This window comes from Mesitornis unicolor, unplaced genomic scaffold (assembly GCF_000695765.1).
Source record: "Mesitornis unicolor isolate BGI_N332 unplaced genomic scaffold, ASM69576v1 scaffold14827, whole genome shotgun sequence".
NCBI lineage: Eukaryota > Metazoa > Chordata > Aves > Mesitornithiformes > Mesitornithidae > Mesitornis > Mesitornis unicolor.
This window is the reverse complement of record NW_010197181.1, coordinates 36-15400: the sequence shown is the minus strand read 5'-3', so window position 1 is coordinate 15400 and position 15365 is coordinate 36. Positions and strand designations below refer to the sequence as shown.

Here is a 15365-nt window from a genome sequence, read left to right as displayed (position 1 = left end):
AGTTCTGTTCACATTTACTGTAAATAATGACTAGACATGTAACCTGGAACTAGACTGTTGAAGTAACTTCTGGAAGGGTTTGTTTCCTTCTCTTTCCCCCTCCTCCTTAAGACTTTTTGTCTTATGGGATTTGTTTGCAATCTGCAAGCTGAAGCTCTGAGGCAAGTTTGCCAGATCTGGGGCCGCATCATCATTCTGCACATCTGGAAGTGGTTTATGGGCTCTCATTCCTCTAGTGCGGCGTCTGGACTCTGCGCTATTCCTCAGCAGCAGAGAAAGAAAAGAAAACCAGCACAACTCCAAAGTAAACTTTGAAGAGTTTGAAAAAGGATTTGAATCTTAAAACTGTTACTGTGCCCTGTAAGGTCCTGGTGTGGGGGACTTCAAAGGAGGATGATGGTCAAGGAAGCTTTGGCAAGAGTGCTTACAGCTGTGGGCTATCTAGGATCCGAGTAAATAGCTCTACAGCTCTTCAGGAGAGAGGAGTCCTGAATACTGTGCTGCTTTGAAGAGGTAAAAAGACTAATTAAGCAGGAAATATCTGAGCAGTAATGTCACTGTTTCTGAGCTTTCCCTTCTGCAGCCCCTCATTTTGTTACAGGATTTGGCAACTGAGTTAGGCACTGCCAGGTTCCAGGAACTAATGTCTACAGTCAGAAAAAAATGAGTAAATATTTGCAGGGGAACAAATATTCCTCTTTTTCCTTAAAGATTGGTGGGTAATCAATCTGAGTTTCTGAGGCTTAGAAATGCTGTAGTTTTACAACTCAAACTTGCATGAGAGTCTGTCTGGGTTTGGATTTTAAAGTTTCAAATGTGGTTCACTTTATGTCAATGTAAATAATTTCTGAAGATATCATGAGGCTGTGGCTATCCAACTTTCATCTTGCAGTGATCATCAGTGTTGTTTGTGGCTGTCATTACAAATCTTAGTTAAAAGATAGTGGTCAGCCCTATGGAAAGCAGTGAAAGATTGCTATTAGCTGAAGTGAGGTTAGAAAGTTACTTCAAGATTGTGGGGGGTTCTGTTGTCTCTCTGCTTACCTACACAAGTACACTTTTTATTTTAATAGATAAGAAAATACTTGTGCATAATGCGTGAGAGAAGGGCTTTCTCAGCAGTGGGTTGTTTTTTTTTTGACCGACAATCTTGGTTTCCTTTCTGTATAAATTAATGCCACATGAAGAGAGTGAGCTGCTGGAATGTAGATAAGCACTGCCGATGTGAAATAACTTTCAGATACGCTCCTCTCTCACCAGGATTTAGTCGTCTATTGGGACCTAAATACATGCAAACGTAAATGGTTTGTAAACAAAGCCACATCTTAGGGGTTTTTTATATTTTCATTGTAATCTAACTTGCTTGTAGAAGTAGACCCTAATTTAGGATGCCGCCTGAACTTGAGCATTAACCAATGGCAGGCAGGCAGTTTTGTGACTCAGGTTTCAAGAATTCTTGCTGTTCCGTACAAGGAGTTGGAATAAACTTCATTTTCATGTGTGCATAGAAATGGTTGTATATCATGATCTATGCTGTAATGTGTCCATCTATGCAGAGAAACAGGAAAAATTGGTTTCTGCCCTATATACAGCTACCATAGCATAAAGGTTAGATCACATAGTTGTATTCCTCTCCACACACCCCCCGGCCACAGCTTCTGGTGCTGTTTTTTACTGTTGTGGGTTTTTTTGTTTGTGTCTTGTTTGTGGGTTTGTTTGTTTGTTTGTTTTTCATAATCAGTAGTTTTGGGTCCAGAATTCAAGTGAATGTTGTATTTCCCATAATCCTGTATTTTATATTCTGTCCTCTCAGGCAAAAAGTCATGGCCACTCTTGGGCCTGATTTAGAATGACAGTTTTAGGGAAGGCTACCTCCTTTGCTTCAGCGTCACAAATAATGTGCTTAAATAAAAGTCACATTGCACAAACTCCTCCCTTACTGTTAGTGGAAGGGTACTGCTGTTAGAAAACCTGCTCTGAAATTTTCTGAGTCTGAAAGACACTGCTCCAGTATAAGATTCCCGTATGTTTGGGAACATACTCCAGCAAGAGATTAGGATTTGTGATTGTTGTTATGTTTTAGGTGAGGTCAGAGATAAATGTAAATGTGTTTACAAATTGCATCAGTAGATGTTTTAATATTTCTTTGCACATTACTTTAAAATGTGTTAAAAGGTATTAGTTATCACTGATGTAGGTGACTGGATGAAATTTATGAAAATGCTGTTCTTTTCAACCTATTACTAACTTAAATTTAAATATATAGTAGTTGTAGCCCAGAATATTAGTTATTTGTTCAAAAAAAGTTATTTACAAAGACAGAGTTCAGTTTTACCAAGTCAGTAGTAAAATTTGATGATGCAAAACCTTGTCTCTGAAATAACTAGCTAGTATTTGCTGCTGGTATTAATGATTTTTCTCACTTATTTTTTAAGAATTATTTTTTAATTTTTATTTTACCACAGATCACCGTTCTCATCTGACAGGACACATGGCTCTTTTAAAGAAAAGTAAGAGAGATTAAGAACATTTGAAATACATCTTTTTAGAAGACAGAAATGTCACATGCAATTTCTCATGCAACTGTTATAACAGTTGCTTGCAAAATTATAGTTCTAGTTTTGCTGAATTATGCTTAAGCATACAACTAAACCTTTTCCTGTTAACTAAGTCAGATAAGTATGGCCACAAATCCCATTAATTTAAAATTACTCAGTGCTTTACTCCATGAGTCTGGGAGGGAGTCCCAGTCCCCCACGTGAGTGAGAATTTCCCACTAAGGGTGCACGTAGCTGCTGGTTTCATGTGGGTTGTGTGTAGAGCACTGAACCTGGCTTTTTTACAGAACCCTGCACATTAATGCTGCTTATGCTTGCATGTGTGGGTTCAAGAATTTGGGGTTCTCATCAGCTGTCAGTGACTGAAAATTGACTTCAGTGTATGCCTTCAGTTACGCACCCAGAATTTCTCTGAAGTCAATGGGCTGTTTCCTCAGCTGGTTTAACTTAGTGCAGGTTCAGTGACGTTTGTTTACCAATTTCAGTTTATTCTCATGCCCAGTTTTGGCCAGTTGGCCATTTTGATTGAAATAGTTCAAATCTCTGCTCCTCTGGCTCTTTTGTACACCTTAAATATCTTCTATGGTAGTGCAAAGGTAACAAAGTAGTCTGACACAAACAGCGCCCATCATCAGAGTCACTGTTAATGATAACAATGTGTTCCTTGCCTGTTGTGCTCTGAGCTGAGCTGTCCTGCTACCTGCTTATGGCTGGTTTATGCTGAACGACTTAAACTGTACAAGACAGTGTGGTAGGATCTACAAATCAGAATATACAGTAAGGCCTTCTTATAAGGTCTATTGGATGCTTTGTTTTGGCTTTACTAGTTAAAGGAACTGTCAAATGTTTATCTATTTTCAAGTATTTTGGAACATTTCTGGTCTTACTAGCATTGTTGTTTTTCTAGTACTTTTAGAGTTTTGCTCAAATACACCTTGAAGATCTGAACACTGAAATAAAAACCAAAATTCTCTTGTGTTTGAAGTTTTAGCAGGGATGTGTGAGAGAAGGAAAGGACTAGGTAAAAATAATTAACTCATGAAGTCCTGTGATGGTAAACAAACTAGCCAAGAAAATTAAGTTCTAGTCTCCTTGCAAAATTCAGAAACATGTGAATTTCTTAGTATGGATAACACATGTATATTGGGAGCTTAATAATTTAATGAGCAAATTATCCATGAAAATCAGATAGTTGGAAATTACTGTGTTGGTGGAGAGATACTATTGTGTTTTTAGCATAAAATTTTAGCTTAATCAAATAACAAGAGAAAGGAGAATTTGAGAAACACAGCAAATACAGGTTATGATATGTAGTGGTTGTAAGTTGGATTTTTAAAAAAGTGTACTTGGGAATTAGCTATTTTACTGATAGTTAACACATTCTCCCTTTTGTTTCAGTTAACCAGATCTTACTGTTACTTCTTGTCTTAACTGTGTGCGCCATTCTGTATAACAAAGTTCACCAAGTGCCATCTGCATTAAAGAATGAAACAGGTAAATGACTTGTATTTCTGTTTCATTTATGTGCTTGTTTCATAGTCCTTATCTCTCCATTGAAAAGTGTTTTTTCTTACTGAAACCTGCTTGCCCTGCAGTAGATGAGCTACTCACATGCTTACATACAGTCTGGGATGGAAATTTTTTTGCTTCTGAATTACCTGAATAAAATAGTAGGAGATCAATAGTAATGACTAAGAATTGTCGTTCTGATTCAAATTTTTATCCAGATGTCACTGATGTAGATGGAAGCTGGAGCATATCCTTATTTGTACTGAATAGTATTGGAGTTGTCAAGCAATAATAAACTTTCATCAGAACCCTCTCCTTTGAAAATGTGCTTCATTTCAGATAGATCATCAAATCTGGACATAATTTACAGCGGAAGTTTTTTCTGAAATTTTTATAGTGACAGAAACTTGCTGTGCTTAATACAGTGGACTGATATTCAATGCTTATACTAATAGCTTACTCGCTGTTCCCAAGATAAACAAACTCTGTCTTGGTGTAAACCATTTATTTTTCCAGTGTATTTTTGTTGTGGCTGTTATGAGTTTAATGGTTACCTTTTAACTAGTATGATTATATCCATGTAAGTTCTATAATTTAATCAGTGCTAGGCATAAAAATCTTCCTTAGCAGTAATGTGAACTGCTTTGGTATTGTTTAGGTTTTTTTTCCTTTCATCATTAGCAGCTTCCTGCTGGTATGAAATTTTGCATTCTTCCTTGTTAGCCTGCTTCCCAAAGAAGTGAAGCTCATGCAATTGCACCATCTCTTCCACTTACCTCCTTCCTTTCATAATTTTGAAACCTATTGCTCAATATGTACTGAGAAGTAAAAGTCTCAAAGGTATTCAAGCCTCCTCAGGTTTCTTGTGAATAAGCAGCTACACGGAGGACAGGCTGAACTGTGTCCCTGCTGAGTAGGAGATGCTGAAATCTCTGTTATATATTCTTTTTGGAGGCATCCAACAGTCCAGTCAACCTGCGTGTAGTTCTGGATTAGCGACAGCTCGTGCTGTGCGCCTTGCCAGATGCAGATGTGTATAGGATGTGGTAAGGAAATGGGATGATTGTGGTATGATTCCACTGCTTATAGAACTACATACTCATTCCTGTGACCCAGATCTGATATAAAAAGATTCTTAATTTTCTATTCTAATGCACTGTTTTGTTTCTTATAGTTGATTTGAAGAGTCCTGAGGAAGTGGAAGAAGAAATCCCAGTCATAATCTGTGCTGCTGCAGGCAGAATGGGTGCCACGATAGCAGCAATCAGCAGCATCTACAGCAACACAGAGGCCAATGTTTTGTTCTACATAGTTGGGCTGAAGACCACCATCCCACATATTCGGTATATAGCAGCCTTATTTTGTTTCATGCTGTAGTTAGGACCAGTTTGTTGTTCTCTTTAGCTTGGGCATAGACTTTGGAGGACGTTTTAGGATGTTCTCCCTTTTATTTAAGTAGTGCTATTGGTAGCAATCCCCAGGATTCTCTGTGTGTAGGAAAAATGACCATTTTGCCCTGTGCAAGGCACTGGTGTAAAAGATGGTGAAATAGCCAGCCCATGTCCATACCTGTGCCTCTCTGCCTTAGTAGATCAGCTGCAGAAGGGTCTGTAGTAAGGTAAATATTATATGTGCTTACTTGTCACAATCTCACTTTGTGGCACTGCCCTTACCTCTCATCTGGTGCTGTGTATTAAGCCTCACTGTAGAAAAGGTTATTGTTTAAAGCTAATTTAATGTAAGAGTGTGTATTAAAGGTTTTAAATACAGGTCCAAAGAAGCTTGTAGTCAAAGCATGTTTGGGTGTTAAAATGTGCTAACATTGTCTAAAAGAGGAGGAAGGTGTGAATCAAAATTAAAGCAGATTTCTTAGCAGTTCTCACCTCTAGCTACTGCACTTCTTTAGCCTGTGTACCCACAATTTGTCTCAAAGTGAAAAGATGTAATGAGTGAGGCTCAACAGGGAGTTTTTCCCCATCCAGTTACTCAGTAACCTAGATAATAGAGTGTAGAATATTCTTTGTGTATCTGCAGTTGGCATGAAGCTGGAAACGGCAGCAGGTATTGAGGAACAGGACAAGACAAATTAATCATGATTAATTGGAAAAATGAACTATAAAATGTGATGAAATTTGGTAGCGGTAATGTAGGTGGAAATAGCCAATTGTATTGGCTCAGGGTGAAGCAGGAGTTTGGTAGCATTCATCTGGAAAACTACAGAATTGCAACTGATAACTGACCACAGTGATTCAGAAAAATAAAGGTGTGCATCATAATGAATATACATGTTGACATAGATGACCACAGGAAATGTGAGGAAACCACTTCTGATCTTCCTGATTATTATTAATGCATCAGAAAAAAGATGTGATGCTTAGCTTTAGGTGTCTTCAGGAAGGATTTAGAAGAGAGGTCAGAGGAGAATAATAAGCCATGGTTTCAAGAAATCTGATAAATCAATGAGAAAATTAGTCTAAGGGAAATATAGTTAGGAGGTGATGTGGCCAGTTATCTTGATGGAAACTATATGTGAAACTATAAAAGAGAGAAAATTAACCTCTACTTTAAAAGCACAGCAGATAGCGTAAGAAAAAATGGTCTTTAACTATAGCAAGAAAGCCTAGAAAAGTAGCATTTAATGCTAGCGATGGTGAAAGATGGGTTGTTTGGGCAACATGTGGAGTCTTTGTTTTTGACAGTGGTGTGGGGGATTTACTTTGGATATTTTAGGTGGTGTTTTTTTGTTTGTTGGGGTTTTTTTAACCACAGGTTAAATAAATGTCTATGTGCAATAGCTGTAGACATAAGTGATTCTGTCTTGGGATAGAATAGATTGAGTCTCCTATTCTCCTATGAGTCTGTGAATTTAATACTGGAAGTAGTTGCCACACACTCAACATTTCTTTTATCACTTCTTTTTTATCACAGAAAATGGATTGAAAATTCTAAACTGAAAGAAATAAAATTTAAGGTTGTTGAATTCAACCCCATGGTACTAAAAGGAAAGATCAGGCAAGATGCATCACGTCCTGAGCTACTGCAGCCTGTGAGTAAATGAATGCCACATAACAAATTTTCAGGGTTTTTAACACTTATTAGAGGCTTTAAAAAGTCCTAGATCTCTGTTCCATTATTCAGGAGGGGTATAAGCCAGGTCCAAATGCTAAGCTCTCAAGAAGGAAAAATGCACTGTCATAAGCTCCTTGCAACTTGTCTGACTTGCTGGGACCTCATTATTTGGTGGCATAAACTTGGTAATTTGAATGCATTGTATCTTTAAGAATATATTCACGGTTTATTAGAGGGAAGATCTAATAGTGTTCTTTGTACTTTCATGATACTAAGTTGGCTGCATTCTGCTCATGTCCAGGGTTAATTCAGAGGCTAATGACTAATCTAAATATTCCTGGCTGTCAGAAAAGGCAAATCAGATGCTAGAAATTATTAGGAAATATTGGTAAGGATCAAAACAGAGCCCCAGTACAAATCCAGTTTTCCCCTCATCCTAAATACTATATGCAATCTTCATCCCCTTATCTGAAAAAGGTGTAGCACCACCAGGAAATATTCAGGTCTGTTCAGAGTGTTTGTTCTTATTACCCTTCTCCAAGCCTTTGACATTTCTAATATATGGAAGAGATTTCATGCAAGGAATCAGTGAGTTAAAACTGTTCCGCCTGGAAATGTGACTTCTAGCATGGAAATAGAAGAGGTCTACAGAACTGAGTGGCATGGAGAGCTGGATGGGGAGTGGTTGCTCACTGTCTCTTCCAATGCAAGAACTAATGGCCATTGGATTAAATAAGTAGGAGTCACAGAATAAACAAGAAATGCTGCATGTTTTTCATGCAATAAATACTAAACCTCTAGAATTCCTTGCTGAAAGGTCTTGTGAATGTAAAAATTGACACAGATTCAGTGAGGACCAAAGTTTATATGTAGATCCCATCTGTCTCAGGAAATTCCTTGAGCTGAAAATAGCTGGAAGCTGGGAGAATACTTGGAACAACTTTTCTGTATGCTTGCTCTGTTCTTGTTTTTCCCTGAGCATCTGCTTAGGACCACTCTGAAGGCAAGTGCTGGGTAAAATGATCTGAATGATATAGTTGTTCTTATGTTCTCACTCCCCTTTCCCTCTGTTGTGTTCTTTGTTGGTAACATAGAAGTTGTCATCCCACATCTGTGCCACCAGTCAAATCATTCCTGTGGAGTGGAATGATGACACTGTTAAATTTCAAGTGTTTTGTATGATGTGTTTGTATGATGGTCTGAGGGGTGACCTCATTCATGTTTATAAATTTGTAAAGGGCGAGTGTCAGGAGGAAGTAGCCAAGCTCTTCTCGGTGACAGCCAATGACAGGACAAGGGGCAATGGGTGCAAGCTGGAGCATAGGAGGTTCAATCTGAACATGAGGAAAAACTTTTTTATTGTAAGGGTGACAGAGCACTGGACCAGGCTGCCCAGAGAGGTTGTGGAGTCTCCTTCTCTGGAGACATTCAAAACCCACCTGGACGTGTTCTTGTGTGACCTAGTCTAGGTGATACTGCTCTGGCAGGGGGGTTGGACTGGGTGATCTTTCGAGGTCCCTTCCAACTCCTAAGATTCTGTGATGTGTGCTGTAAAAATGCATTAGGAAGAGCATTGCCAGCAGGTCCAGGAAGGTGATCCTTCCTCTTTACTCAGCACTTGTGAGGCTGCATCTGGAGTGCTGTGTCCAGTTCTGAACTCCCCAGTAGAGGAAAGATAGGGTCTTACTGGGCCAAGTCCAGCACAGGGCTGTGAAGATGATTACGGGACTGAAGTATCTTTTATATGAGTAGGGGCTTAGAGCTGAGGCTGTTCAGCCTGGAGAAGGGAGTCTTAGGAGGATCTTATCAATGTGTATAAATACCTGAGGAGAGGGACAAGAGGCAGTGGGTAGAAAATAAAATACATGAAATTCTCTCTGGACACAAAAAACTGTTTTTTAGAAATTTATTTCTGGTGAGGGAGGTCAAACACTGGAGCAAGTTGCCCAGAGGCTGTTGAGTGGAGATACTTAAAACCCAAGTGGGTCCTCAATATGGGTGGACCCTGCTTGAGAAGACGGGTTGGACAAGATGATCTCAAAAGGCCCCTTCCAACCTAAATGATTCTATGAAGAAGTAACTGTTTTAGGCTGCTTGCTTAGGGCCATAGTAAATAAAATAGGGATAAATAATAATAATGGTTTCAAGATACTAGTAAAGCTAGTGGGGAGGAAGCAAATGATCACTGGCTAGAATGAAGAAAGAAATGAAAACTGATTGTTAATAGAGACAGAAATGTGAAACTACCACATTAAACAGCTTTACCATTTAGTCTTTACCTTTTTTCTGTTCTAATAGCTGAACTTCGTGCGATTTTATCTTCCTTTGCTTATCCAGAAACATGAGAAAGTAGTATATTTGGATGATGATATCATTGTTCAAGGTAAGCTGTCATGCAAAAAGTAGTCTTTAGCAGAATTAAAATCAAAGTTACTGCAGCTTTTACAGTCGTTTGGAAATATGAGATATAATGGGAACTGAGGTAGCTGCTAGGAGTGTTGTACTCAGGATAACTACAAATAATCTGTTTATTTGAAGGAAAGGTCTCAAGAACTTCTCTCTATATATTTTGAATAGATGATTTTGATAAAAAATTGTATGTATGGGTTTAGTTTTAATTGAATGTGGTCAAAACCATTTTACCTATCCTTGTTAAACATTACAGGGATGTTCTGATTAAAATTTCCAGTGGAAAGGACTGAGTATAACTATAATAAACTTTTTGGCCTAAATTAATCTGCTGTAAGAACATTAAGATCAGTGATTTTACATGTGACAAAAGTATAATTTTATTCTCCACTACTGCTCTGTACCTTTTTATAGTTTTGTCTCTTTAGTCACAGATTTCAGAACACCTGCACTTACAGGGGCTGCTCTTAGCTGCTTTATAAAATACGATTAATCTGCTCTCCTAATTTGCAATAGACTTCATATCACACAGCTCTTCAACATGTGTTTCCAGTGGTTATCTCTGCTTTTTGGTTTTGCTGTTCTGTCAACAGCAATATTTAACTCTTTGGAAAGTTCTTAAAAGTCTTCATTTACACTCTAGATCCATGAGCACTTTAAGCTGAGCCAACCACTTCCTCTGTATCCCTCCTTGCACCTGCACAGGTGTTCACCAGAAATGTGATTACTTTCAGCCCAAATTAGTTCCCTGGTAAGAGTCAAGGCAGTGTGGCTTGAAGAGAGGAGGTAGAGCTTTCTCTTTCATTAGAGGTGTCAGCTCATGCCATCTGATAGCGTTTCTGGAGCCGTAGGATAAATGTGCAGTTTCACATTACAGCTCCTGGCAGGCTGCTGCTGACGGAAGTGGCCTCTCCTGTCCCCAGGCAGCTCCTGTTACTTGTGTTGTAGCTGCAGTTGTGCAGCTGCAGATTAAGCTGATTCAGCTGGCTGACCTGGCAGAAGACTAACAGTACCAAAAAAAACCAAAGCCAAAAAAAGCCCTAAACAAACCTTTTAAAAAAATACATTTTTTTTTTCCTTTGCTTCAGCCAGACTCTCTTGATCATCCTTGGGCCATGCAGTCATCAGGCCCAGAAAAGGGGAATAAAGATGGACATGTGGGACTGAGGTGGAGGGAGGAAGGGAGGCTGTTCTGGAAGCCACTCCCTGTGTCTTAGCTGGAATGGGCGACTGCTCTCTATTAGATGTCTCTGCAATGGGAGTAAATGAGACTTCGTACAGGATAAGGAGTGAATAAGGTTTTCAGAGATGAACTTTGGGATCATTTACTTGTTGTTTGTCGCTTTCTGCAAAGTGGAAAGTTTAATACTGAACTTGGGGTGTTGGCCCACAATGAGACTTCGTACAGGATAAGGAGTGAATAAGGTTTTCAGAGATGAACTTTGGGATCATTTACTTGTTGTCGCTTTCTGCAAAGTGGAAAGTTTGATACTGAACTTGGGGTGTCGGCCCACAATTGTTTGTTGGGTTTTTTTTTCTTTTCTGTTTTTCTCTTGAAAAGCAGAAGCTATTTAGAATAAGGCGAAAATACTTTGGTAAGGCATGTTGATCTTCAACAACTAAGTGTCCTATTAATTCAAATTCTATTTCTTGGTGGAACACAGGTCCTTAACCAAGTTTTTCAAACAGGTGATGAGTTTAGACAAATAAATAATCTCTCCTTATTTCAGAAATAGTAGTTCCAGTGTTTGAAGTATGGGCAATATTTTCAGCTACTAGTCTTTTAATGAGCTTACCTCAGGCTACTGGGCCATATGTGGCCTTCCAAGATAATTTGTCTTACCTGTGACTGACCCATGCCCAGCAGCAAAGCTGGTACCTGCAGGGGGTTTGGATGCAGACTCTGTTAATTGCTGTGAGCTCTGTGCTTCCCACCTGCCCTGAAACTGCTCTGTCACATCATGGGTACATGCTGGTCCAGTGATGAGTGAGATGCCATGCATTATTTCCCTCCACGAGGAAGGAGCTGGGTGGTCTGTGAAGCCAGAAGGGATGGTCGGGTGTGACAGGCACATGTCAACAGGCTGGTGCTGGGAATCCAGGCATCTTACTTGGAGTTAGAATCACAATAACACCAGGAAAAACCTGATCTGTGCAAGAGATTTAAGTGGCTCTTCTGTGGGACTGGAAGAGGCTCAGAAAAATTGCCTGTGCCCTCCTTCTCCAAAGGCAAGCTCTAGGAATGCAGAACTTTGTAACCAGGCTTCTTGACAGCGCGATCTGCTTCTGCTGTAGCTGATTTTGGACATTCAGACCAGAATATGGATGTATTGAACACTGATGATAATATCTAAATGCAGACCTAAGACATCCTCATACAGGACTCAAATTTGAAAATTATCCCGTATTACAAAATTAAGTCTTCATTAATATCTGAGCTATCCGCTAAAATTGGTTTGTTTGTAGGTAACGTAGATGAGAACAGAAGTTAACCTGTCAATGCTGTAGCAGTGAAGTACATTTCTTATGCTTTTGACCTTTCTGTAACCAGGTGACATCCAGGAGCTCTACAACACCAAGTTAGCTCCTGGACACGCTGCTGCTTTTTCAGACGATTGTGATCTGCCTTCTACACAGGAAATGGTTAGAAGTGTAGGGATGCAGGTAAGATCCCATTTTGGCATTCTGATAATGAATGATTACAAATGTAAGATGATTTTACACATTTTTCCCAAAGTGAAAGTTCAGTATTTTTTTTAATAGTTTTATGATAAGTTTTTCAGGTAATTAAGAACAGCTTTTTTTGCAGTAACTCTCTAATGCTATGCAGAGTTGTTTCCTGTAGTCGTTTAACTCTCTACTGTTCTTTGGATTCTACTACATTATGTTTGGTGTTTTGCAACACCAAACATAGTACATGTTTGATCACAGTAGATCATGAGCACTTACGGAATATGTAATGAAGACAGACTCTCTGATATTTGTGTTAGTTGAATTGGGAATGAAACTTCGGAAAACAAGTTTGAAGGCTGATTCCTGAGCTGAGTTCCCTAGAATTGTCAGCGAGTCCCTCTAGCATTGCAGCTGTACAAGCGTGATGCTGCAGCGTGATGCTGCATCATTTAGAGTAAACTACAGAAAGACAAATGCATGGTGAGGGAAGAGCCTTATCAACCTCCCATGGACCAATACTGTGGAAAAAGTAATTCAGTGGTTGGAAGTATCCTGCCTTTCAGCCTGTGTCGTACAGAAATCAATACAGGTAACTATAATCTAGAAATTCAGTTTTGAAAGTGTGTATTTAGTCTCTGTCTCAGCGGTAGAGAGGCGCATTTATGCTTACCTTTCTAGAGAGTCATAGGGGATAAACATACTTCTTTTTATTCCTTAGAACACGTACATGGGATTCCTGGACTACAGAAAGCAAGCAATTAGAGACCTTGGCATCAGCCCCAGCACCTGCTCATTTAATCCTGGAGTAATTGTTGCTAACATGACCGAATGGAAACATCAACGGATTACAAAGCAGTTGGAAAAATGGATGCAAAGAAATGTAGAGTATGTGTAAAATTCTGCCTTTGCACTTCACTTTTAATGCTCAGTTGACAGTTTTATTTTCTGTTTAAAAGCTTTTACAAGTTTTTTAAACTCCAAGCAATCTTTCTTTGAGACCTCATCAAGCGAAGTAACTCACATTCTAGAATTTCCATTTGCTTAAATCTGACCAACTGTGTACCAGGAAATGGCCACTTGGAATTTTGCTCTTGTGTTTAATCACAAACCACACTTAATTCTGAGGGACCCTGAGAACATGTGCCTCTTGTTTTGGGTGCCCAGCCTCACTTGGGGTCAAGCCACTTTCCCTCTTCCCTTCCTGAGGCTGGCCTAAAGAATGAGGAGTGTTTCCTTGTTTGTGTGGGGTCTCTGCTGTTGTAACCAGCCAAACTGTACCTGGACACCATATTTGTTAAATACCAGTAGAAAACACTTCTTTTGCTATAGATGACTGGAATTTGACATGAAAGGTACCTTTTTGGCATTGACCACGAATAAATCATGACACAGTGAAACAATCACTGTTCATTTTTATGTTAGTTCACTGCTAACCTGTATTTGCAAACTTGACCTTTATTTTCTTTCTCTGCAAAGGGTTACATTTAAATTTAGTAAGGCTATGCTGAAACTGAATAGCTTGTGCTATGGGACTGTGTCCATTACTTGTTAGTTTCAGAAATGAACAGGGGAGACACAAATGATAAGCACGTGAACAAATGAAAAGCCCAATGTCTTTCTCTTACTCTGCTCATGTAACATATCCTGACAGGCTATAGCTTTTGCTTTTTTAAGAGTTTGGAAAATACTCCCATCACTGCAGATTTTATGCCTTAGTAACACGTTCATGTTCCTTTTAGCTGGATTTTGAAATTACAATGAAATAAATTGCTCGGCAGTTGAAATCTAGTTTCGAGGGGAGGTTCTGATTTTTTATTGTTCTGTGGCTTCCAAGCATCTCCTGGTACTTCCCAGGTTTCCTCCTTGTAGGGCTAGGCGGGTGACACAGCGTCCTGTAGGTGGGGTGGCTTTGCCTGTGTGCCAACTGGCCAGCCAGGCCTCAAACATGCTGTGTTCAAACATCTGGCTGCCACCTCCTAATGCCTCTCCTTACAGAGGTTGGGCTTTATCTAACCTTGGATTGATCACAAAATTAATAGGAAACTGTCATCCTGTAGATGTTAGTTTATACTAACTAGACTTTGGCAAAATCTTATTGAAGTTAATTTATGGATTGAAAAGCTGGGGGGAAAGAAAGGGGAAGAATGAGGGAATGAAACATGGAAATAACGAACATTTTCTTAAGAAGCCAGGCTAAAACATGTTTGGTTCCTTTACCAGCTTTTTTTTCTACTGTAAACTTTGTCAGCCTTTTAAACTCTAGACATTGTGTACAAGTAATTGGTATCATGTTGGGTCAAACTCCCATCTTTTTTTGGTAGCAATGATTTAATCATCAGGAATTGGAGTTGCAAATAAAAGCAATTAACAGCATTAGGGAAGAGTATGCTGAAAATTGGTCTGTTCAAAATAATTTTGAATTTTACCAGAATACCTTTTTTTAATCTTCTGCCTTTTGTACTAAAGATTCTTAGGATTTTGAGCATTTTTTTTTCTTTTACAGGGAAAACCTCTACAGCAGCACCCTCGGGGGAGGCGTGGCAACCCCTCCAATGCTGATTGTATTTCATGGAAAGCATTCTGCTATCAATCCTATGTGGCACGTAAGGCATCTTGGTAAGTTTAACTTCTACTGCTTGCAGTTGGAACTAAAGTGAATGGTCTGTAAGGTGCCAGTATAGAACCTTACGTTACTTTACCTCAGGGCATTACTTTATACCTCAGATCTGCAGTATCTAATCCCTGCTTCCCCAATGCTCATTAGTGCTGCTTTCTTCGGGGTAGAGCACAATGTGGGGGTTCCCTACAGGTGTCATTACGCAAATATCATAACAGGTCAAGCAAACAAGACAGTTGTACCCCTGCAAAAAACTTGAAACCCTAATAGTCATTAAATTGGATTAAAAAAAAATAGGAAAAAAATTTCCAAGGACAAAGTTACATGTTTGAAGACCAGCTAACCTATATTGTCATAAACAATGGAAAGAACGTATGGAAGATCTGACTACAGGGAGAGACTGAAGAAAATCAGATGCTCTTTTTGTAGGCACAGTGGAAGATGATGGGAGGCCTGGCCTGGAGGACACTGTTATCTTTCACCTGGGAATGGTGAATTTTCCTGGAAAAAAGATAATGGCTTAGCTAGTA

General features: G+C 39.2%; 1 protein-coding gene across 1 annotated transcript; it reads left to right on the top strand.

Annotated features, from left to right (window-relative positions):
- Positions 1-242: 242 nt before the first annotated feature.
- GLT8D2 (glycosyltransferase 8 domain containing 2) lies at positions 243-14834 on the top strand (the record flags this gene model as incomplete). The annotated part of the gene is made up of 9 exons (XM_010188720.1): positions 243-513; positions 2466-2510; positions 3957-4052; positions 5242-5410; positions 6996-7113; positions 9435-9519; positions 12097-12209; positions 12937-13103; positions 14722-14834. Coding segments are annotated over exons 2-9 (880 nt in total), but the record flags the coding sequence as incomplete, so codon positions are not given.
- Positions 14835-15365: the final 531 nt, after the last annotated feature.